The sequence below is a fragment of the Zootoca vivipara genome, chromosome 6 (assembly GCF_965207765.1).
Source record: "Zootoca vivipara chromosome 6, rZooViv2.hap1.1, whole genome shotgun sequence".
Classification (NCBI taxonomy): domain Eukaryota; kingdom Metazoa; phylum Chordata; class Lepidosauria; order Squamata; family Lacertidae; genus Zootoca; species Zootoca vivipara.
This window is the reverse complement of record NC_142589.1, coordinates 24,550,921-24,573,661: the sequence shown is the minus strand read 5'-3', so window position 1 is coordinate 24,573,661 and position 22,741 is coordinate 24,550,921. Positions and strand designations below refer to the sequence as shown.

General features: G+C 46.0%; 1 protein-coding gene across 4 annotated transcripts in view; it reads right to left on the bottom strand.

Annotated features, from left to right (window-relative positions):
• Window positions 1–22,367, bottom strand: part of ZNF362 (zinc finger protein 362) — a 28,363-nt gene extending 5,996 nt beyond the window's left edge. Inside the window, exons 1-5 of one of the 4 annotated variants that reach the window (XM_060276118.2) lie at window positions 21,943–21,990; window positions 10,378–10,612; window positions 3,282–3,345; window positions 2,197–2,443; window positions 814–1,135 (exon numbers count right to left, since the gene is read on the bottom strand). In XM_060276118.2, the coding sequence (XP_060132101.1) occupies window positions 814–1,135; window positions 2,197–2,443; window positions 3,282–3,344 (632 nt within the window). In that variant the 5' untranslated portion in view covers window position 3,345; window positions 10,378–10,612; window positions 21,943–21,990. Of the gene's footprint in view, window positions 1–813; window positions 1,136–2,196; window positions 2,444–3,281; window positions 3,346–10,377; window positions 10,613–21,603; window positions 21,694–21,942; window positions 21,991–22,076 lie in introns of those variants that run through there. The other 3 variants (XM_088671797.1, XM_035117457.3, XM_060276119.2) reach the window with 3 other exon arrangements.
• Window positions 22,368–22,741: the final 374 nt, after the last annotated feature.

Genomic DNA, 22,741 nt, shown 5'->3' with positions numbered 1-22,741 from the left:
TATCTACTCTGACTGAAAGCAGCTCTCCAGGCTTTTTTTCAGGCAGGGTACATTCCCAGCCCTCCCCGGAGATGCCGTTGGGGAATGAACCCGGGGCCTTGTGCACACAAAGCAGCTGCTCTGCTGCTGAGCTGTACCCATTCTCCTAGCTCGAGTTTAAACTGGCACAGTCCAAGAACAGTGACCCTATTCCTGACATAATTTTTATTTGATTTTACAAGTATAAAATTGTAAAAAAAAAAAAACCAAAACCTAACGCATATCCACAATTAAGAGATTCCTCCGAACCTCTGACTTCCCACCCTCCCCTCCAGGGATTCTGTTATTAAAACTCTTCTACTGCATCTTTTTCTGTACTCCATTTTTTAAAAAATAGCTTCATTATCTCCACAATACCAGTTAACATTACAAGTGTTATTGCAATCCTGCTAATGTTTTCATCTGTTTACAATGGCCTCCAAGATAAATGATAAATTTTTCCTATTCCTTCTTAAAGTTTTGGTCTATTTGGTTCCTAAGCCTTCCGGTCTTAACCTGCTCATCCTCTGTATGCTATTCCAACATCAATCTATACATTTTCAACAGTAATTTTATATTGTTTACTAACAGATCTTGTTGAAACCTTGAGATTTCAAAACTGAAACCCCTCTTTTTATCCAGTTTGAAGATATCATTGACCCTATTTCTGTACACAGAATCACAGAGTTGAAAGGGCCATCTAGTCCAACCCCCAAGCAGGCTAAGGGGCCTGAGGTCTCCCCACCCCACCCACGCTGGCGGCAGACTGTTGCCCCCTTCCTCCCCCCTACACACCTGTATGTCTTCCCTTCTTTGCCGATGTCGCCCGAAGCCAAGATGGGGTAGGGCACCACCAGGACGGGGGGCCCCGTGGGGTTCTCTGCCTTGATCTTCTTGCGGCCACGCTCCGCCTTGGGCGCCCCCAGCAGGCTGTGACCCTGAATGGTCTTGATGGAGTCCAAGAGCGGGGGGCTGGTGATCCCTGAGATGAGGGTGGGCGAAGAGGCAATGAGGCGGCTCTGCGTGGTGGAGGTGGGGGTGGAGGGAGTGCTGGTGCCCGTCCCGGCGCTGGATTCCGAGGTGCTGACGGCCGTGGCACGGGACCCCAGCCCCAAACCTGGAAGACAGAAACCAGGGGCAGAGGGCGAGGACAGCTTAAGATAAGCACCAGAACATACCAGGCCTTGGGGAGGGGGTCTTTGGCAACAGCTCAGAGCAGCAGTGGTTCATAAGCATTTGCCAGCACCGAATGTGGAGGCAGAGCATAGCAATCATGATTGGCAGCCACCCATGGCCATTTTCTCCATGAATTTCTCTCTTTTAAAGCCATCTAGGTTAGTGGCCATCACCCCCTCCTGTGGGAGGGAGTTCCGTAGTTTAACTATGCCCTGGGTCTTCCAACATTCAGGTTCACTGGATGTCCACATGTTTTGAAAAGAGCTGTCTCCTCTCACGGGTAAGGCACAAGCTTGAGCTTCTGAATACAGCATGATTGCATCTTACCCAAACCATTGGAGCAGCCTCCCATGACTAGCAGGTAGCAGGGAGAGAGAAAGAGAACCTCTAGCACTCCCAGAAGCAGTGCCCCCAGATTAAAGCTCAAACAAACAAAACATTCAAATTTATAAGCAATCATCAAGCAAGCAAGCAAACAAAAATCCATAAATTCCCATGGACTCCCCCCCCCCTTTGTGGGTCCTTATGTTAACTTTTTTTCCTCCTGCATCTTCTCTGTTAATCCAATTCTACTAAATCTCCATTACAACCATAGTCCAACATTTAACTACAAGTGTCATTCCACTCTGGGCGGCTCCCAACAGAATATGAAAAACACGATAAAACATCAAACATTATAAACTTCCCTAAACAGGGCTGCCTTCAGATGTCTTTTAAAAATCAGTTGTTTATTTCCTTGACAACTGATGGGAGGGCGTTCCACAGGGTGGGCGCCATTACCAAGAAGGCCCTCTGCCTTTGAAGCTCTCTGCCTTGCTTGCATTTAACTTGCAGGATTTAAACCAGCTTGCCTTCAACCATGTATGGTTGAAATTGCGCAAGTTAAATGGGAATCAGATGTGGTCGTGCCTTGTGTGTGCACAAACAGGCCTAGACATAGCCCCGGTTTGGGACTGCCCCCTCTTCCTGGTGCCCGCTTGCCACCTTGCCCACAGGGCTTACCTGTGACGGTGCTGGTGGCCGGGCGGGCATGCAGGGCCACGTCAGGCTGGGGGACCGCCTGAGGGTGCAACCCAGGGACCTGCTGCAGCTTGGGGATAGACATGATGGACTGGCTCCCCTCGGCAGGTGAGGGGGGCACCAGCAGAGGCTGCTGGGAAGACACGGAAGTCGGGGGCAGGTGGGGGGGCCGGATCTTCTCTGCCATGAGCTGTTCCTTGATCTTGTTGATGAGAACTAGATTGTCCAGCTGAAGCGGGAAGAAGAACAAAAAGGTTATGGACCAGCAAAGGGAGGAGTGTGCGCTTTTCTTGTGGACAAAGGTTAGGGTGAGTATGGAGAAGGGCTGCAGCTCAGTGGTTAGAGCACCTGCTTTGCATGCAAAAGGCCTCATGTTCAATCTCTGGCAATTCCAAACCACAAGGAGTAAGTGTAAACAATAGGGATGAGGAAGAAATTCAGTTTGGGTTTTAATGCAGATCTACCTAATTTGTACTACTTCTTCTTCTTTTTAAACAGCTTTATTGAAAGTTCAAAAATTATATAATTATATATGCTCTAAACATGGTGAGACATAAAAGAGAAAGGAAAAGCGGAACAGAACCAGTGTACCCAATTTTCACTTCTTGAAACAACATGTGGGCTGAAATACAGGGACTCCTTTGAAATTCCCATTCCTCTAAATTTTGTAATAAAGTTCTCCAACAAAAAACATGTGCAAAGATTGTATATATTAGTGAACAGAACACACACAAAATCATTATATTGGAGAAAACTGCTTGAAAAACGAGCAATTCACATTAAAATGCTGATGGGTTTTCAGGAGGACTTCTTAAAAATAATTTTTCAAACGGATGCATGAATGATGTGAACTGAACTTAAGACCTGAAAAATGAAAAAACAGAAACCAACAAATCCATTTATTCTTCCTAGACAATACTGAGCTAGACCAACCGAGGGGTCTGACACAGTGTCAGGCAGCTTCCTATGCTCCTCTGAAGATTTGGGGGGTATGTGTGGACTAGAAACTTTAGATGACTTATTTGTAAGGCTGGAAAACCTTGCATGTTTGGAGAACAGGTCCTTACCTGGCTGGGCATTGTGGGAGGGGGTGGCCAGAAGTAGGGGTTGTTAAAGCGCGGCTCCGCCATCCTGCGGGGAAAGCAAAAGAAGAGGGAGAGAGGTGGTTATAGAATCATAGAGCTGGAAGAGACCACAAGGGCCATCCAGTCCAACCCTCTGCCAAGCAGGAAACACCATCAAAGCATTCTTGACAGGGTTATGGTGGGTTAGGACTGGCCTTGGTGGCAAAAGACATTCTTAACACTTTCATCACTTCACTAACTTGATTTGGGGGTCAAATACTCTCCAGTTGTGTCACACACACACACACACAGAGCAGAGTCCCTGCTCTCTAGCCCAGTGTTTCTCAACCAGTGTGCCTCCAAATGTTTTGGGACTACAACTCCCATCATTCCTGACCACTGGTCTTGCTAGCTAGGGATGATGGGAGTTGTAGTCCCAAAACATCTGGAGGCACACTGGTTGAGAAACACTGCTCTAGCCTCTGCTACTATTCCCCTCACATTAACCCCTCCCCAGCTTCCCTTTCCTACCCTATGTAGCTATTAAGCTCGCTTTTCACTTCCCCAACCCCATTTTTCTGGTGTGAAAATCCTGGATTGTGATGCAGCACCACAAATCTGCAAGTGGTAGCTGCGTGACCACAGCCTTACATTTTTATGCATATAGGAAGATAATGACATTGTATTCAGCATGATTGTTTATGGAGCACAACTAGACAGGGATGGTATTTGGGGTCCATAATGACCTTAGACTTGGTCCCATTCACAGACCCCTAATCCCTTCCTCATACATCTTCCCCTTCAGATCAAAAACTGCTAGGGTATGGTCTTGCTGACTACCTTGCCTGGGTCAGGTCAGTGCCTAAATGGATGACCACATCCTCCCTTTCGGCCCATGATGGGATAAAAATGTGAGAAACTGATGATTTAATGGATAAGGTATCTTTGCCTTAATTGTTTCAACATAATTCTAGTCAAAAAAGCTGGGGCCATTTCAACCTCCAATGCCTTGAATGTGCAGTCAATTCCCCCACCTCACCCCAAATTCTTTTTAATCAGCTTTTGACCTGGGTGGCCTTTTAGGGTAACCATCAATTTTTTTCTTATATTAAAAAAAGAATGGGAGGAGGTACCAGACGATTAACCCCTTTACTGTAGGAAAAATACAGAGTATAATAGAATCTTAAATTTGGAAGGGACCCAGGGGTCAACTAGTCCAACCCCCTGCAATGCAGGAATCTCAGCTAAAGCATCCTTGGCAGAGGATTGTTTTTAAGCTATTTATAAACCCACATTATGTGGGAGGACAAAACTATGGTCTGGAGACTTGTCTGTGGTCCAGGTGGTCCCCAGAGTCATATAAAAAATGACAAGGAAGGGCAGACATCTAAAGTTGAATCAACAGAAGCTTTAGGCTGTACTGTATTCCTATTCACACTTACCTAGGTGTAAGTCCCAATGGGGCTTACTTTTGAGTAGACATGTACAGGCTTGCCCTGCCAGTTAAATAAATGGTAGGAAACGATTAATTTTAATCGGGGAGGGCAATTTTAAATCGGCAGGGTTAAGAATTAAGGACACACTTGCCTATTTATTCAATTTTTTTGAGACTCTTCTGGACTGTAAATTGCTCCCACAATAGTGAATTGATAAGTACAGACAAAGAAGCCTTTGCTTCTACAATGGTTGGCAGCTTAAAAAATATATATTATTTAATTGTTTTTGTCCCAGAGTCTGTTTGAAGGCCCACAGGGCCACCCCTTTGCTAAGGCTAATGGCTGGATGAGTGCCCCACCTGGGATTTCATGAGGGAAGAAAGGTTGGATCTCAATGTAAGAAAATAGCTGGCTAAAGAAAATTATCTTGCGGTTCCTTCAATAAATATTGTTCTTTACTATTTATTTCACAAAATATATACACAGCTTGATAGTAAAAAAATAATAATCCACAAACCTCAAAGCGGCTTAAAAAATATAAAAAAATAAAATTATCACTAAAAAAATGAACAACAATAATTTAATTTTTTTGAAGAGTTAAACAATAGACTAAAAAACCAATTAAAACTCACATGAACTTTATAAAACATCTAGACAGGGTTGTCTAAACAAAAATGTTTTTAGTAGGTACCTGCCTGATCTCAATAGGCAGGGAGTTCCAAAGTACAGGTGCTGCCACACTAAAAGACCAAGTTATTGCAAATGCAAAATAGATGTTGTGCAACACTTGTAACAGTCCCAGTTCCACCAATCGAAGCCGTTGAGTGTGTTCAAATGGGGGAGGGTGCTCTCCCCCAACCCCAAAAATGTCACCTGCACTGAGATTTGATAAGAAGCAGCATTCATATTTAACAAGTGTATTATCTGGAATTAAACCTTTTTAAAATGCTTTAGTTGGATGATTCTCTAACTAAGCTCCGCTATTTCCAAATTGTGATAAGTGTGCTTGGGGGGGGGGGGTAAACTTAGGAGAGGAAGGTGAGGCCAGGAGTTGTGGGGGTCCTCAGGAATGGGGTGGGAATACTGGCTAATGGCTCCTTGGTTCCCTAACCCTCCTGGTAAGTTCCAAAGTCAGCAAATGCAGACTGAAATCCCATATACTTCACCTCTGTATTCTTATAACAGCCATAAAGATACGCAACAGAAACCACATCTAAGTTTAAAATGTGAGATACCGGCCACCTATTACAGAAAGATGTTTTCTTAAATTGCTTGCATAAGCCTGGCTGCACCAAACAGTTTTCAGCAGATGTTTAAAGGCTAAAACAGACCACACATGCTAAACCACAACACTAAAAGGCTCAGTTTTGTGCCGCTGTCAAATGTGCCTAACAAACCCAGGGAATGACCTACGGTAGGATCCTCCTGCAGATGATCTTAGTGATCAAGTTGGGATAAAAGGGTTCAGGCGATCCCTAGGCGCCCTGGACCCAAGTTGTTCAGGACTTTGTAAATAGCAAACACAACCCCAATTTCCCAGCATTTGTCTACCTTCCAAATAAATAAAATAAGTGCTCCCAGGAGCTGAATTGTGTACCCAATTGCCACAATCCCAACCTTGTGGGACAACGGTATGTCCGGGGGGGGGGGGGGATGACAAGACACCTCTTTCTCCTGCAAAGTGATCTGGTGTCTCTAAAGTGGGATACAATTACACTGCAATGTGTGAACATGACAATCTAGTACCACACAGATACGCTTCCAAAGCTGGCCTGGAGATCTCTGTTGCATGCCTATGTCGTCATCTACCATGGAAGCCTGTTGCTAGGCAGACTCAAACTTTTAAAATTAAGTAACCATGGCTGAAGGATGCTGCTTGTCTGGGGGCCAAGCACTGTAAATGTGCGGAGAGCTTACAAAACACTTAAAATAATAGGGTTGTCCCACCCCTCCAAAAAAAGGCACCCGTGCCAACAAGATCTATTTTTGTCCCTGCTCAACGGTACAGTTTTCAATGACGCCCCTTTAACGCAAACACCACCAGTATTTTGTTTGGAAGGTAAAATGCTGCCTCTCTACTGTTCCAATCCATGTTTAAAACCCAGGTTGAAAGCATCTAGACGAGCCCCATGCTCTTTAGATGCTTTTGACTACAACTCCCATCAGCCCCAAAAGTATCTGTGTGTGTGTGTGTGTGTACCAGGCTGAGAAAGACAGGTTTGAGGGAGGGGGCAGAGCTGATCAAAGGACAGTAGTAGGGGATGAAGCTGACTGGGAAAATGCAAGAGACCCTTTTATTCCGATGTGTTCATAGCCAGAGAGGCAAAATGGAAGATGCCACATTGCAGGAAAGCAATTCAAAGAGAAATTATGGGGTAGCAGGGACCACTTGGGACAAGATCCCTCCCAGCAAGGCGATCAATGGGTCTGGGGTTTCACGGCCCCTGTCCAACCTTGCCAACTGCAGAGCACCACAGATGCCAGTCTGAAAATAAATTCTTAGAAAAGGTAGCATATGCTCATTGCATACATACATATGTATATGTGAATGTATATATATACACACACACAGAGAGAGATGCAAATTTAGGCCAACTTTCAAAGAGGGTGGGGACATCCCAAATTCTGTCTCTTGCTGTAATGGGTTACTACAAAGTGCAAACAGGAATTGTGGATCCCCGACTTTAATTTGTTTTGAAAAAACTAAGAAAACTCCTGCTGCCCTTTAAACAAAGATTTCTTTAAAGCTTAAAAAAATTAAATGGAGGAAGGGCAGCAGATTCAGGGGACCCAGGCCACCCCATCACACATCCTGCAAACTGCCTTCCCAGAGACCATCAATTTAGTCCTTTTATAGCTAGCAAAATAACTCTTCTAGGACAGAGGTTGTGGGCAGACCACAGGCTTGCAGACTGCTTTGTTCTTTGCTAGAATCTTGCGGGCTAGCAACCGGAGCCAGGTAGAAAAATATAATAAACTGCTGCCATATTTTGAAGAGCAAAAAAAGAGGATACATTTGCCAACTTCTACTTTTAACTATGGATTGCTATGACAACTCTAATTTTACACGCCCATGAAAAAGAGGACGTGTCCCGGAAAAAGAGGGCACAGGGCAACCCTAAATAGCCTAAAATGTAAGTAATAAAGGTGCCTCTGAGCATGTGCCCAGCGCAGGAATTTGTGATCCAAGCTCACAAGTCCTTTCATCAAGTGATGTGCAGTGGAAAAGTTCCCCAAACACAACATTTATGTGTTTGTTTATTTAGCCAGATTTATATACCGCTTGGTCATCGAAACGTCTAAGTGGTTTACATTAAAATTTCAATTTCTAAGCTCAGTTAGGAACAATTGCAAATATAATATTAGACAAGCATGTCAGTTTCAACACATTTAGCTTTGTTTACTAAACACAAGCAAACCAAACCTGCTAAATTCAATCCCTGCCTAAGGCTGGGCATCAAAACATTTCCGCTGCAAAGTTATCTATGGATTCTACTACCGGTATTCTATCCAAAGCAAAATAAATAAACATAAAATAAAATACTCTCCTTTGCACAGGAAAACTTTCCAATTCCAAATTCTCCACAGCATAATGGAAATAATAATAATAATAATCCAATGCAAGTTACTGTCATTCACATAAAAAGCATTTCTGGAAATGTTTTTCCACTTCAAAACCTTCCAAGAAAGTCTCACCTTCTTCACCAAATCCACTATTTTTCAGTAGCCTAATTTGGGGGGGGGGGGCAGGTGGCGCTGTGGTCTAAACCACAGAGCCTAGGGCTTGCTGATCAGAAGGTCGGTGGTTCAAATCCCTGCGACAGGGTGCGCTCCTGTTGTTCGGTCCCAGCTCCTGCCCACCTAGCAGTTTGAAAGCACGTCAAAGTGCAAGTAGATAAATAGCTACTGCTCCGGTGGGAAGGTAAACAGCATTTCCATGCACTGCTCTGGTTCCCCAGAAGCGGCTTCGTCATGCTGGCCACATGACCCGGAAAAACTGTCTACAGACAAACGTCGGCTCCCTCGGCCAATAAAGCGAGATGAGCGCCACAACCCCAGAGCCGTCCGCGACTGGACCTAACGGTCACCCCCTTTACCTTTACCTAATTTAGGAGGCAGAAAGCATGTGCCCTGGCAGACCGACAGCACATTGCCCAGGGCGAAAGAAAGCGGAGTGAGATGGGGCTGGGGTGGAATCTACAGCATCCTCTGACTATGCAAGCAAGACCTAGCCTTCATCTGGTTAAGTCCTGCCTTGAGAACACTTACGGCCAAGGGGCCTCACAGCCAGGTCAGCAGATATATACGCACATAAAGAAAGACGCAATGTAAACCCATTTTAGCTCAGGCACTATGACCAGGCCTGGCACCAAAGCCTTACTACCCTTGGGCAGCTACTATGCCCCTCCTGCTCTCATAGGGCTGATTGCTCTCTCCCACTTTGTGCTGCAGGGATTTTTATGGGGGCAGGGGAATACAGCACTGAGTTTGGGAGTTTCCCACTACAAAAATGAAAAGTAAAGTGTCTGTAAGTCAATTTTATTACTGATCATTTAGTTAAATCATTTCTATCCATCTCTTCAGCCGCCAAAACTCCCCGAGCGACTTCACAAATGCAAAAGCCCCCAGGTTCAATCCCTGGTATTGGCAACCCCAGATCTACTATATTAATCCAAAATTTTTACTGCCGTGTACTGGGAGACTAAACGCAGACCTCTTTGAGATCTTGACCTCCCAACTCTAAGGCTTAACACTGAGGGACAAACTGGCAATCTATCTCTGAAAGAGTTGCTCAGGCAGGGAAGCCACTACTTTTCAATCAACCTTGCATGCTTTTATTTTATATGCAATGTCGATAAAACGTAGTTACAGGCCTCCGAAGACACACGGCAACTTGTGGAACGATACCTTTGTTTAAAAATGGAAATGACCTGAAAGTTAAATGTAATTCAACAGACATTTGGTGCTTCTGTGCAAGGTGGGTAGTATTGTTGAATATCAATCAGTGAGAACAGCTGGGAAAATAACCCACAATTTAAAAAAAACAGAATCCCGGTGGATTCCCAATCTCGGTTCCCCTTCAGGTGTCCTCCTGCATTCCAGATCCCATCAGCCCCCGTCAGTGTGTCCACCAGTGAGGAACGATGGGACCGGCAGACCCAAAAGATCTGCAGGGTAGGGGAAATGCTAGACAAGTGAGCTCCTGGTCTCAGCCGGCAATGCAACAACATATCTACCAGGACTATTTTCGGCCCACAAGGGCCATCTTCCAGGCCAGGGGCCACATGCTAGGGTGGGCAGAGGGCAGGCACCATATGCAATGCTTACCCTCATACAGTCGGCTACATTTTAGCCATGCAAAAAGCTGCAAGCTTCTTTGTGCCCCGTCTCTCCATCCAAGCAAGCACGGAGGCCGTTAGCAGGCAAAAGCACTTCGGAAGGGCATGAAGCAGGGCAGAGGGAGAGTCCTGGGGGCCAGATCCAGAGGCGTGGAGGGCCACATTTGGCCCATGGGCTGTATCGAGAGGAAGGACTGCTTTTGGGGGCCCCGTTATACCAGGGAAAGGGTTCCGTTTCAAGGTTCATGCAGTCAGGGCAGGGCAGGGCCCCGCCGCAGCCCTGCAAAAAGGGAAGACATTAGCAGCGCCGTGGTTCGTACTCACAGGCTGGCCTCGGAAGCCCGGTGGCCGCAGCTGCCCGAGGAGACGTGTAGATGGTGCTCCAGGCTGGCGGGCGGCAGACGGTCCCCCGCTGGTGCAGGCAGGTACGAGCACCAGTGCCCAAGGCTGGCCTGGGGGTTTCACAGGCCTTCGCCAGCTCCTACCCAACTGTTGTTAAAACAAGCTAGGGCCCCATGTGGGACTGCTCTGCTTTTGAGGCCCCCTCTGTCTCGCCTTGCTGAAATAAAGAGAAATAAATAAGATGTTTGTTTTCCCCCCATGCAGAAATGGCAGGTTCGCCGATGGGGAGGGATACGCTGGCAAACACTGCCCAACCCCTGGAGAGAGAGAGAGAACCAAGCTGAGCTCTTGAGCTGCGGATGGTCCTGTAAGCCCCCCATAGCTCAACAGAACCTCCAAGTCCAGAGGCAGTCTACCTCTCAACTCGTGGAGGGAAATGCCAGTCAGGACCAACCTCTGGGTCACTCGATACGGGCTATTTGCACCACTTCTCTCTGGTTTTACAACTGAGGTGTTTTGACTGCAGGAAAAGACCGATTCAAAATAGTGCTTGTGCGTATAGAACTGATGAGGAAAAAATGACCGGGGAGGAGCCAGAGTGTTGGGTAGTGCCAATTAGAGAGGCAATGTGGCGTAGTGGTTAGAGATCTGAGTGACGGACTAAGACCTGGACTAAGACTTGGGACAGAGCAGATTTCAAATTCCCCCACTCAGCCATGAAGCTCAATTTGGGGTCCTGTCACTGTCTCTCAGCCCACGTTACCTCACAGGATAAAGATAAAGAAATTTCTTTGTGGGGGAGGGAGAACTGTGTATGCCACTTCAAGCCGCTTAGAGAAAGGGTGAGATATAAACGCAATATATAAATAAAACTTGGAGCTGGCACCTGGAATGGCAGGGCATCAGAAAAAAATTATTGCTCAAAAATTTAAAAGACTAAGCACAAGATTTGAGAGCAACTGGAGAGGAAATGTGGTGTGGAGGATTAAATAACAAATTAAGCTGTCCTGTCACCTCTCTTGTAAAAGGGAGCCAGTCTCTAGAGATTAAGCCTTGGCCTGGAACTACAAATGCTGCCAAACTTAGCTGTGGATGGCAGCCCTGGGCTGTATCCAACCAAATCCTACTTAGAATACACCCACTGAAATCAATGAACCTAAGGCAGGAATGTCCATTCATTTCAGCATGTCTACTCTGAGTAGGACTATCACTGGTTTTCCCATGTTCCAGCGTGCTATATCGTGTGCATTCATCAGGCTGCCAATGGGGTCTCAGAGGCCCCCCCCCCATACAATGTCAGAATAGGGTAACCAAAAGCATCAAAGGGAGATGGAGCAACTCCCCCATGAAGAAATGCTACAGCACTTGGGACTTTTTAGGTTACAGAAAAGTCGAGTGAGAGAGAGGCAGCACGATACACATTTATAAAATTAAACACAGCATGGAGAGAGTGGATAGAGATTGGCCTGAGCCAGCAGGCTCTTCATAAATTTGGATAATGCCAAAGCCAGAACAACAGAGAATGTGCATCCTCAAAACATGTCCGCGATTTTTCTGCAACAAACAGGTGTTGCAGTTGCACACAAGTCTAGCCAACAGGTGCCCCAACAGGAAACCTGCAAGCAGGAGCCAAGCACAAGAGCGCTCTCCCCTCCTGTATTCCGTAAACCTACTGGATCAGGCCAATGGCCCATCTAGTCCAGCATCAGGTGAGTGAAACAGCACTCTGTCCATCTGTGATTTCTAGAAACTGGTATTCAGAGGCACACTGATATTCAGAGGGACGCTGCCTCCGACTGTGAATCCACAGCTTAGCCTTTATGACTAGTAGGGTTGTTACTAATGAAAACGAACCCTGAACATTCAAGGAGGGGGAAAAACACACACAGGGCTACAGTCCCGAGCTAGTGAAGCCCAGATTCTGGACTCTGCTTCTGGATCATTTGTACTGCATCAGGCATGCAAATAGCCACTGGCCTGGTAAAAATCGGCTCCATGCAGAGGAAACTTACAAAAACTGTTTTCTACTATCTCCTTTCCTTTCTTCTTAAACTTATACTGAATATACAACTCAAAGAGAGAATGAGCATAACACAAACAACAAGAAAATCTACCATTCGAGATCCGAAGTTGCATGAATCAATTTTCACCAATTTGATGAACAGTTTGTCAAGGTTATAGAAACTACTGAATCTTAAACCCTGTAAAACAAATTCTAAGGGTAGAAAGGTATCTCCTCTCTTCCAACAGAAGCAAAGCTTTACTTTACCAGCGCCATATCCACAAGGAGCTCCCTAGAACCTAATGTAACATCTGGAATGTTCAACCAGCCAGCAGGTCTTTTCCTTCTAGCTACAAATCACTGAGATATATAGGTCTGGGCAGGTGGCAGAGTAGTTTTAAAGGTCTCAAACTACACAGCTGCCTCCAGTTCCAGATGTTGGCACAGATCCAACCTGCCTGTAATAATGTCTCCATCCATCAGCATCTTCCTATTCCTTGAGATGTGCTGGTGTCCCTGCTTTGCATGATTTAAAACCAGGTGGGGTTCAAGCAGAGCTCACTTGGTGGTAGCACCACAGCTGCGGAACCGGCTTCCCAGGGAGGCCACACACAGCTTCCACTCCATCTGAGGCTGCACCTTTGTAACCCCCTCCCAGTAGGGAGGCAACTCTCCAGGTTTTATGGAAGCTCCTTCGTTGGCTTTCCCCTGAATGATATTCTGTCCCACAGACTGGATGAAAGCTGGAATATGGTGGTGCTATTTGTGTCTGTTCTTGTTTTCCTTCTGTTTTATTCTTAGGTTTCCTTCCTGGTTTCAGTCACACTAATTTTTCTTTTTACTTGTCTTTATTGTCATGAGATGCTTTAGGTGGTCTTCCCCCAGAAAAGGAACGTATATTTTAAAATAAATAAATGCAAATAAATAAAGCAAGCACCCACATTCGAAGCTGCACTGGGCTTTAAATTTTAGTGCACACACCTTGAGTTTGGTGGCATATTGGCAGCCAGGTGGAACTCCTTTAGAACTGGTGTGACACGTCCTTGGCAAGCCGGCCTGCTTAACAACCTATCTGCTGGTTTTTGCCCCGGCTGCAGCTTCCGAGCCAAGCAGACGGCATTGCAAAAGTCCAACCTTGCAGTTCCCAGTGAATGGATCAAGTAGTTAAACAATGGCATTTGCTGCCTGAGCTGTGTCACTGATTTAGGCAGCTTCAAAGGAGTGGAGGTAGGTTTTGGAGAAATTAAGGGAGGGGAAAAAAAGCTGTCGATGGCTACTGACCAGGGTGACTGTAAGCTTCCATCAGGAGCAGTCTATCTGATCCGCCAGAATTAGGCAGCATTACTCTGAAAGGCCCACAAACCCGCCTCAGTTTACCCTGCTGCTACTCCTGAGGAACAGATAGGCGAGCCTGGCGTAAAAATAGCTGCTGAGGCACTAGGTGGCAAAATGTATGTTTGAAGGGAATGCCAAAAGGGTTGTTTCCTAGAGACTTCCTGTGCTCTCCCCTGAACCGTCCCAGTGACTTGGGCTTGATAGGGAAGCCCACCAGCCGGTTGCCAAGCAACCACTCCAGCTCCCATCACCTCCAGCCATTGGTCCTGCTTTGGGGGCTGATGGCAGCTGGAGGCCTACCACATCTGGGAGAGCCCTCACAGGCTCCCCACCTCTGTGTAGGCCGCTGAGGTGGCCGCCTCAGGCAAATCAGCTAGGATGTCAAGCAGTTAGCCCTTTGATTAATTAATTGCTGCCAGAGACAGGATTTCTGGGATTTTTCTGCCAGGTGTCAAAATAAACTCAATCTGCTCTGGGTACAAAGTACAAAGTGATGCCATAACCCAGGGTAGGCCCACTGCAATTGGGGAACTTTGGGTCACATCCACACCAGTCTTTTAAAGCATGAGGATGCCACTTTGAACAATTCCCAGAGTTCCCTGGGAAGGACTGATGGTTAAACCACAACCACAAAATAACTTGCAACCATAAAAATAAGATGGGCCCTAAAAATATTTGGCCTGCGCTTGAACAATGACTTAGGGTCGTTATAGAAGAGATGTGAAAGTCCCTCTCTCTTTTTCTTCCTACTATATGGCACCCCAGGTATCCTCACGTCACCCCGTCCATTTCTTCATCCTTCCAATTAAATGTCACTTTGCCACATGAAGCGCTGAAGAGGCCAGCTTCTTTTCATTCCAAGTCTTGAAACGAGCCCTGAAAAACAGCTTGCCTCTTTAGCACGTGCCAGGGAAATCCCAGTAGGACCCATGCTTTTCAGGAAGGCCTCAGAGCCTACCAGAAACTGCCCAGTGGGCCACTTGTAGCCCCAAACCCAACATTTTAAGAGAAACTACCCATTAGCAGGGAAACAACAGGGTTCCCAAACTTATTCCCCCCCTCCCAATTTTAAAGCACAGGTAGGCAAGATTTAGGGATGTGGGTGGCACTGTGGGTTAAACCACAGAGCCTAGGGCTTGCCGATCAGAAGGTCGGTGGTTCAAATCCCCGTGACGGGGTGAGCTCCCGTTGCTCAGTCCCAGCTCCTGCCAAGCTAGCAGTTCGAAAGCATGTCAAACTGCAAGTAGACAAATAGGTACCGCTCCAAGTGGGAAGGTAAATGGCATTTCCGTGCACTGCTCTGGTTCGCCACATGACCTGGAAGCTGTATGCTGGCTCCCTTGGCCAATAACGCGAGATGAGCGCCGCAACCCCAGAGTCGGTCAAGACTCGACCTAATGGTCAGGGGTCCCTTAGGCAAGATTTACTGAGTGGGAGATGGGTGCTTAACTCAGATGTTGAGAAAGTTGATGCAAGTCTTAAATCTTCTTTTAGTCTTGTTATTTCAACTTTTTGAATATCTTCAATTATTGCCACCGTTTTTTTAGTGATAATTTTATTCTTTCATCTTTTCTGTAAACTGCTTTGAGGTTTTTCTAAAAAAAAATGAGCAGCTGAATATCAAATACAGTGGAACCTCTACTTATGAATAACTCTACTTACGAATATTTCTACTTACGAATGGAGCTCCGTCCGACATCTTGGATGTGGGTTAGATAGGATTTTTTCTACTTACGAATTTTTAGATAGGGTTGCTTTGACTTATGAATTTTTTCTCCCAATGCATTCCTGTGGGATTTGACTTACAATTTTTTTCGACTTACAAATGTGCGTTTGGAACGCATTAAATTCGTAGAGGTTCCACTGTACTAGAGACAAGCAACATTTAACTATTCTTCCCTGGTCTGTCTCCTTGTATGATTTATGCCGGAATAACTTGCATCTAACTAAACGTTTGAGCTGGAAATATGATCCTGGGCTACAGATATTAAATATGACCCTACAATTATTATTATTATTCATTGAATTTATTGTTTGTTTATTATTTATTAATTGAATTGAGTTGATTATTTATTAAATTGAGTTGCCAAAGGCAACTCAAAGCAACTTCCAACCAAATAAACAAACAAAACCCCACAGATACATTAAAACCAAAACAAAGAAACAAACAAATTAAAATAATACATTAAAGATACATTTTAAAACATTCTCCCACACTCAAAAGGCCAGACTTATAGAAGACCGAATGCCTGGCTAAAGAGGAAAGTTTTTGCCTGATGCCTAAAGATATGTAACAAGAGCCTCCCCAGGGAGAGTATTCCTCGAATGAGGAGCCACCACTGAAAAGGCCCCTTCTCCTGTTGCCACTCCCCAGATCTCCCATGGAAGGGGAACATGAAAGAGGGGGCCCAGATGACATTTGCAGGACCTGGTTTGGTTCATATGGAAAGAGGTTGTTCTTAAGCTTCTTAACTGCTCCCAATCCTGCTCCTTAATTCTACAACTGCGAATTAGCTGCTTTTGAATCTGTACACCCAACTCCAATCAGCCCCAGCCAGCAATGGCCAGTGACCCACAGAAGAGGCAGCCTACAGCAAGCCAACATCTAAGCCTCAGCCCCAACCGCAATACAGTACAGAGAGGATAATACCAGCCAGCCTTACAGGGCAATTCATGTACCTAAAACTCCAGTATGCTGCAAACCCGCTAAGCATCATCATCACAATATTATCTCTATATACTAGGAGTGGGGCTCAAGCTTCAAACTTCTCGAAAAGCAACGAAGTGGTTCGTTTTGAAACCAGCCCATAGCTATGCTCCCAAGGAGAGTGTATCAATGCAGATGGCTGTGTGGATCTGCGAGAGTCATAGAATATTAGATGGACGACAGCCTGTTGGAATTTGGCTGCAGCAAGGCGAGTGAACAGACGCGGAGCTGGGATCACAACCTTGATCAACCAGGCAGCACAACTGCAATGCTACACAAGAGTTACCTGAGAATTTTCCATGAACTCAGAGGAGCTCACTTCTGGCCATGTTGCTCTAACTTGTAGGAAGACACATTTGAGCTTCAGCACAAGCCCGTTGGAAGTTGGAACTGCATCGCTGGAAGGAACCACAAGGGTCATCTAGGCCAACCCCCTACTGAAGAATTCCTGACTGAAGCTCACCCAACCTTGGCTTAAGTACTTCAAATGAAGGTGAGTCCACCACTTTCCGAGGGAGCCTGTTCTGCTGTTGAACAGCTCTAACCACCATAAAGTTCTTCCTCATGTTTAGTCAGAATCTCCTTTCTCATCATTTGAATCCCCTGGTTTGGTTCCTACCCTCTGGAGTGGCAGAAAACAATACTGCTCCATCTTTGATGTGACAGCCCTTCAGAGATTTGAAGATGACCATCATATCAATTCTCAGTCTTCTCTTCTCCAGGCTAAACATGCGTCCTTTAACTTCTAAACAGAAATGCAAACCATCTCCCAAGGTCTTGCCATTTAAACTACTACCATGAATTAGGAACACGGGAACTGGCATATACGGAGCCAGACAACTGGTTCACTTGGCTCAGTGTCTACACTGTCCAGTGGCTCTCCAGGATTTGAGGCAGGCAACAATCACAGCCCTACCTAGAGACGCCATTTGGGGATTGAACCCAGGGGCTTCTGCATAAAAAGCAGGTGCTCTACCTTTTGAGTATCTCCTCCATTATTTTCCTTATTCTTCCACCCCCTCTACACCAGCCTCCTCCAATTTGCTGCCCACCATATATTGTTGAACTCTTGCCACCATGGCCAGATGGTCAGGGATGATGGGCACTGTGGCCCCAGATTTTTCAAAAGCTGGCACAGACTGGTCTATACTAATCGGTAGTAAAACTTGAAAGCCTCATTATCATCTCATCCATTTGCCAGAACCAGGAGGGCAGCAGACACCAGCGCTCTGAGGGGAGAAAAAGCCCAGAGCTAAGTTCTTCCCGCTATTCCTGCTCCACTAAATATATGATCAAAGGGAGATCATTTGCTGATCCACCTTGTATGAGCAGCAAGGGAACCATGCAACTGTCACATGCAAATTTAGAAACTCAAGATATATTCTCTAATCGCCAAAAGGCACCGTAAACCTAGGTTACAGTCATCACAACAGAATGTCCAGGCATCATTTTTCTCCATTGATGTTTGCGGTTGTTATAATTATTATTATTAATTTCATTTCTATATCGCTTTATATTTTAAAGAACAACTCTCAAAAGCAGGTCGCAACACCTCCAGATCAAACAATGCCGAGTAAAACAAATCCAGGCTTCAAGGAAAACATTTCAGATCCTTCTCTAAGTGACCTTTTGCTTTCCTCAGTCGCCAACCTGCCCCCCCTGAGATCTCCACATGGTCGCAACTGGACCTGCGCCAGACGCAAAACGCACCTGGCTAATTTTGAATACTGGTTGCACACACACACACCCCGAGATTCCCAACGAGGTTCTGGGCAGCCAAGATGTGGGTGATGGGGCCCTGAACCATGACCACCACCCCTCCTCCAGAGGGTGAAATGGCTGCTAGGCACAAAGCTATGTTGCACCTTCAGGGCTGGAGGCAGTAATGCTTTCTGACTCCCAGTTGCTGGAAGCCACAGGAGGGGAGAGTGCGCTTGTGCATGGGACCTGCTTGTGGGTTTCTGCACCTGTTTGAAGTGGATGTTGGACTAGGTGGGCCACTGGCCTGATCCACTAGAGCTCTCCTCATGTTCTTATGTTTAAATGGAAGGAACAAACGTCTCCGGCTGACCCACATGCGCTCGGTCAACAACAACCGTCCTGTACAAGCATGATGCCGGAGCTGTTTCCTCAACTAGGAGCACTTTCCAAGAAGCCATTTATCTATCCGCCTGTCTCCCATGAGTTCGGTTTAATGGCTGTATTCGGCGCGGCAGTGCGCTGCCGTTTACTCCATTTGCCCTCATTGACTGGCGGCTTTAGTTCACACCATCAACTATCATATAAGCATCTCCACCAGGAAGGAGAACGCACGAGGAGCATTTCCCTCAAAATAAGTCGCTTTGCCAAGGCCTCTCTGCTGGAGGAGCGGAACCAAGTGCCCTTTCCCACAGAATCTTCCAGCAAGAGGCAAGACAAAAGGCTCCATCGAAGCCTTGGTTGCTGGTCACTCTGTGGAGGGGAGTGGGTGTGTTTGACCCCCGTGGACGATTTTTGTGAGGGAAAAGAGGATGGGCCGGGGGGGGGGGATGTTCTCCAGGAGGAAGCCAATCTGGGTGAAGTTGGGAACAAGAGAAATAACAGCAACACAGCATGCAAACCAAACATTTCTTGGTTTTTCTACCAGTGTTATACTGGTAAAGGGAGGAAAAATTAACCGGTGCACTGAATATCAGATCCTTCATTCATTCCCCTACAAATATATCCACGACCAGGAGTGGGCCCAATTTGTTCACGAACACATTGTTTGATACATAAGAACCCTCATTCTTCCCACACCCCCAAACCAGTTTTTCTAAGAATCACGAACCCAGGAGTCTACTTCTGTGCTTCTGCATGAGTCACTGTTTGAGATGCGACTCCTCACTGGAAGCCTGAGGTGGTTACCAATGCAGAGATGCAACAGCCAGCCTCCTTTAGAGTGTTGGTGATTTTGGTTAGCAGTCTACACTGGGAATGATCCCATCATACCAAATTATGAGACTTTTTAGAGTTGCCCGTCCCCAGGAAGCAAGGCCTGAGTTGTAAATAATGCAGAGACACAACGAGCAACCTCCTCCCTGGAGATTCTCATTCTTAGCAGCACATTACTGGTTCTCCCGCAGTAGATGCTTTGGGAATTACTGGGGTATTCTTTCGGCTTCTCCCCATAATCACATACTGGTAACTTAAGGATCAGGTCTGTATTTGTTCACGAATGCGTGGTCTGAAACCACAGCTCCTAAACATGAAGGAGGGCCCAGTTCTCAGAGATTGAGCCCCATCCCCCAAAATACAACAGCAACATGAATGATCAGCCAAATAAACACAGAACAGGAAATACCAAGCCAATTCCTCTTGGTGTAAGGAGTCCTGTATTATCGAGAAGAGCTCTGTGTGACCCGAAAGCTTGCAAACTCATACACCAACGTTAGCTGGCCTTGCTTGAGGAGGAGCCAAAACCACATCATCTCTATCACCGAGTCTTACCTGACCTGCTAAGTTCCTATTCTCTGCCACCGACAAAAGCAACCAATGTCTTAAGATGCCAAATAGATCAACTATATGCACACGCCAGGGCTCTCTGAACCCCTCTCTCAGCAATGTCCAGCCCCAGGATGGCCCAAAAACTTGTGTGCTGCCTCTTGAGAACGCCTCCACCTCTTCTAAGGCCTCCCTGCCGGCCTGCTTCAAGAACAGGCACCCAATCCAACCTAACCCGACCCGGCATTTGGGGTGGGTGGGTCAAATTGTGGCATTTGGGGCAGAAAGTCTCCAAAAGGCATACTGTCTTGCAAAACTGAACAAAAGGACGTGGAGTTATGCCTGACAGATCCATACACAGTGCACCATTCCACTGGAGGAGCAATAAATAAAATTTAAAAACCCAGCACATTTATTTCCCAACCACTGTCGCCACCTCCCCACTACCGTCCAAAAATAAATCCATGCTTATCTTAGGATACATTGCTTCTTTTTTCTAAGTCCAATGGCAAATTAGCACACACAAGATTCGGCCACCAAACATCTTAAAATTTAAGTCTAGACCAAACACCACATATACGGGGAGACAAATGCACATGGAGACATTAAATATACGTGCACATATATAAAACCTTATGTTTCTCTGAAACTGTACAGACCTTTCTCTACAGAACTGCAAAAGTGGGGTAGGGGGGTGGGGAGAGAGAGAGACAGGATCTCCAATATTTTTTTAAAAAGCTGCAGGTTCCACACCAGGAGAAAATACCACATTCCAATTCAAACAGCTTATTTCCAAACTATTCCTCGGCAAACGTGGCATTTGCAAAAGCTGTTTTAAGAAAGCGAGCACAATACCCCATTAAAAGAAAAGGCATGAAGAAAAGAAACAACCCCCCCCCCCCACTCCTTAAATATTCCGAAAGGGGGAAAAAGGAAAGAAAACTGTACAACTCAAGAGTCACTTGGGAGAGAGGGGGTGTCCTTTTTTATGCAATATTTTCATAGCCAACTTTCGCGTAAGTTAACTTCAGATCTAAAAAATATAAAATAAACAAACAGCCATTTCTTTTTTTCTCTCCCCTTAAATAAAAGTGCAATCGACACTCAATTCACAGTGCAAGAAGCAAAAACAACAGTGCAACATCCCAGACTCACAAACACAAAAGCAAAGCAAAATTACAACAACGCCAACTCCCCTCCCCAAAAAGCATAAAACCGCAGAACAAAGCAAAACACCCCTTTTCAGGTGCCCCCGGTTCCCCCCTGGGCTGCCTCTCCAACACTCTCAAGACAGTTTTTTTATTATTATTAAAATTTGCAGACAAAAGGGGAAACAAAAATGGCAGCCTCGCTTATTTTTAAAACAGAAACGGGGACGCCATATTCTGCAGATCTGCAAAAAAGGGAGAAATCGGAAGCTTCGCCTGGACTCCGAGAGGGGAAGAAAAAGAGAGGAGGAAAAAAAAAATTTCAGGCAGCCGCAAAACTAGAAAGTCGGAGGGGGGGAAAAAGGGAGGAAAAAAAAAAGCTCCTTTTTGCCCTCGCCTTTATTTTCATTAAATCATTGTTGGCCGGAGGTCTTTTTGCACCAAAAGGGGTGTTTTGTTTTATTTATTTTTTTAACGTATTATTCTTAATAATCTTTCCCTCTTTTGAATAGCCCGGCTTTTATTTATTTAAAAAAAAAAGACACTTCCTATACCAATACACATGCTCCGCTTGCAAATTGCAACCCAAGCCAGAGATCCGTCTGCAAAGGAAGAAAATGGGCACCCCCGTTTCGCTTCCTCTTCCTCGCCTCCTCCTCCTCCTCCATCTCCACCCGCCCAACCTTTAGTTACGTCGGGGGGGTCGGCGGAATAAGGAGGAGGAGACCGGGGAAAGTGGGGGCACACACCGGGAAGACAGCCCCCCCCCGTACGATCCCCGGTGCAGACATGCTGCAAATGCGCGCATCGAATTTGAAAACGCACCACCTCCCCCCCCCCAAAAAAACCCCACCACTTCTTTTCCCCCTTTGCAATCTTAGCCTGGAACTGACATGCATTTTGCAGAAAGCCAAGGAAGGAGAAAAAAAGCATGCAGCGTTGCTACTGAGTTGCAACATTTGCAATCTATCCCCTTCTCTCTCCCCCCCCCATCACCTCCACAAGTTTAACCCCACCAGCCTCCAACCTCGCCAGTCCTTGCTTGGAGCTGGCCTGGGAGAGCGCGTCCGCCTCTTTGCCCTTTCCTCCATAATAACAGAATACAGTAATCGGAAGAATACACACCTTCGATTGCAGAGGTTTTGGCAAACGTGGGGCGCTTTTAATGCAAATAGACATGAGGCGAGAGTATAGATATCGAGAGATAAAGACTGGTAATAATAGAGCCACTCAAGTCTTATCAGGAGGGGGGGGGCAAAAAGGAGTGTTTTCTTCAACAACACCCCCCCCTTCAAAAAAAAAGAACAACACTCCCTACCAGGGCGATCTTGGGAAGTTCAGTCTCTATAGCTTGGGTTTTTTGTTTTATTTTCCCCTCCCCCACCCTCCCCGCCGAGTGCTTATAAAGCTCAGTTCAAATCTTCCGGGTCGGCCTGGAGTTCACTTCTGGTTTTTGCAGCAACCCAAGCCAGCCAGCCGGAGGGTTGCTTTCTATGAGGTCCGAAAGAGCAGCTTTTCCTCTTGCGACCGATTCTTCCTTCCGCCTCCAAAAATAAAGCAAGTTTTCTTTAAAAAAAAGCATTTAAAAACAAACAAAACAGAAAACCTCCCTTTTCTTTTTGATCATGTTCTTTTCCCCCTGCAATATTTTTTCTTTCTTTCTTCCTTGGTAGTTGTGTGCGAAAAGATTCA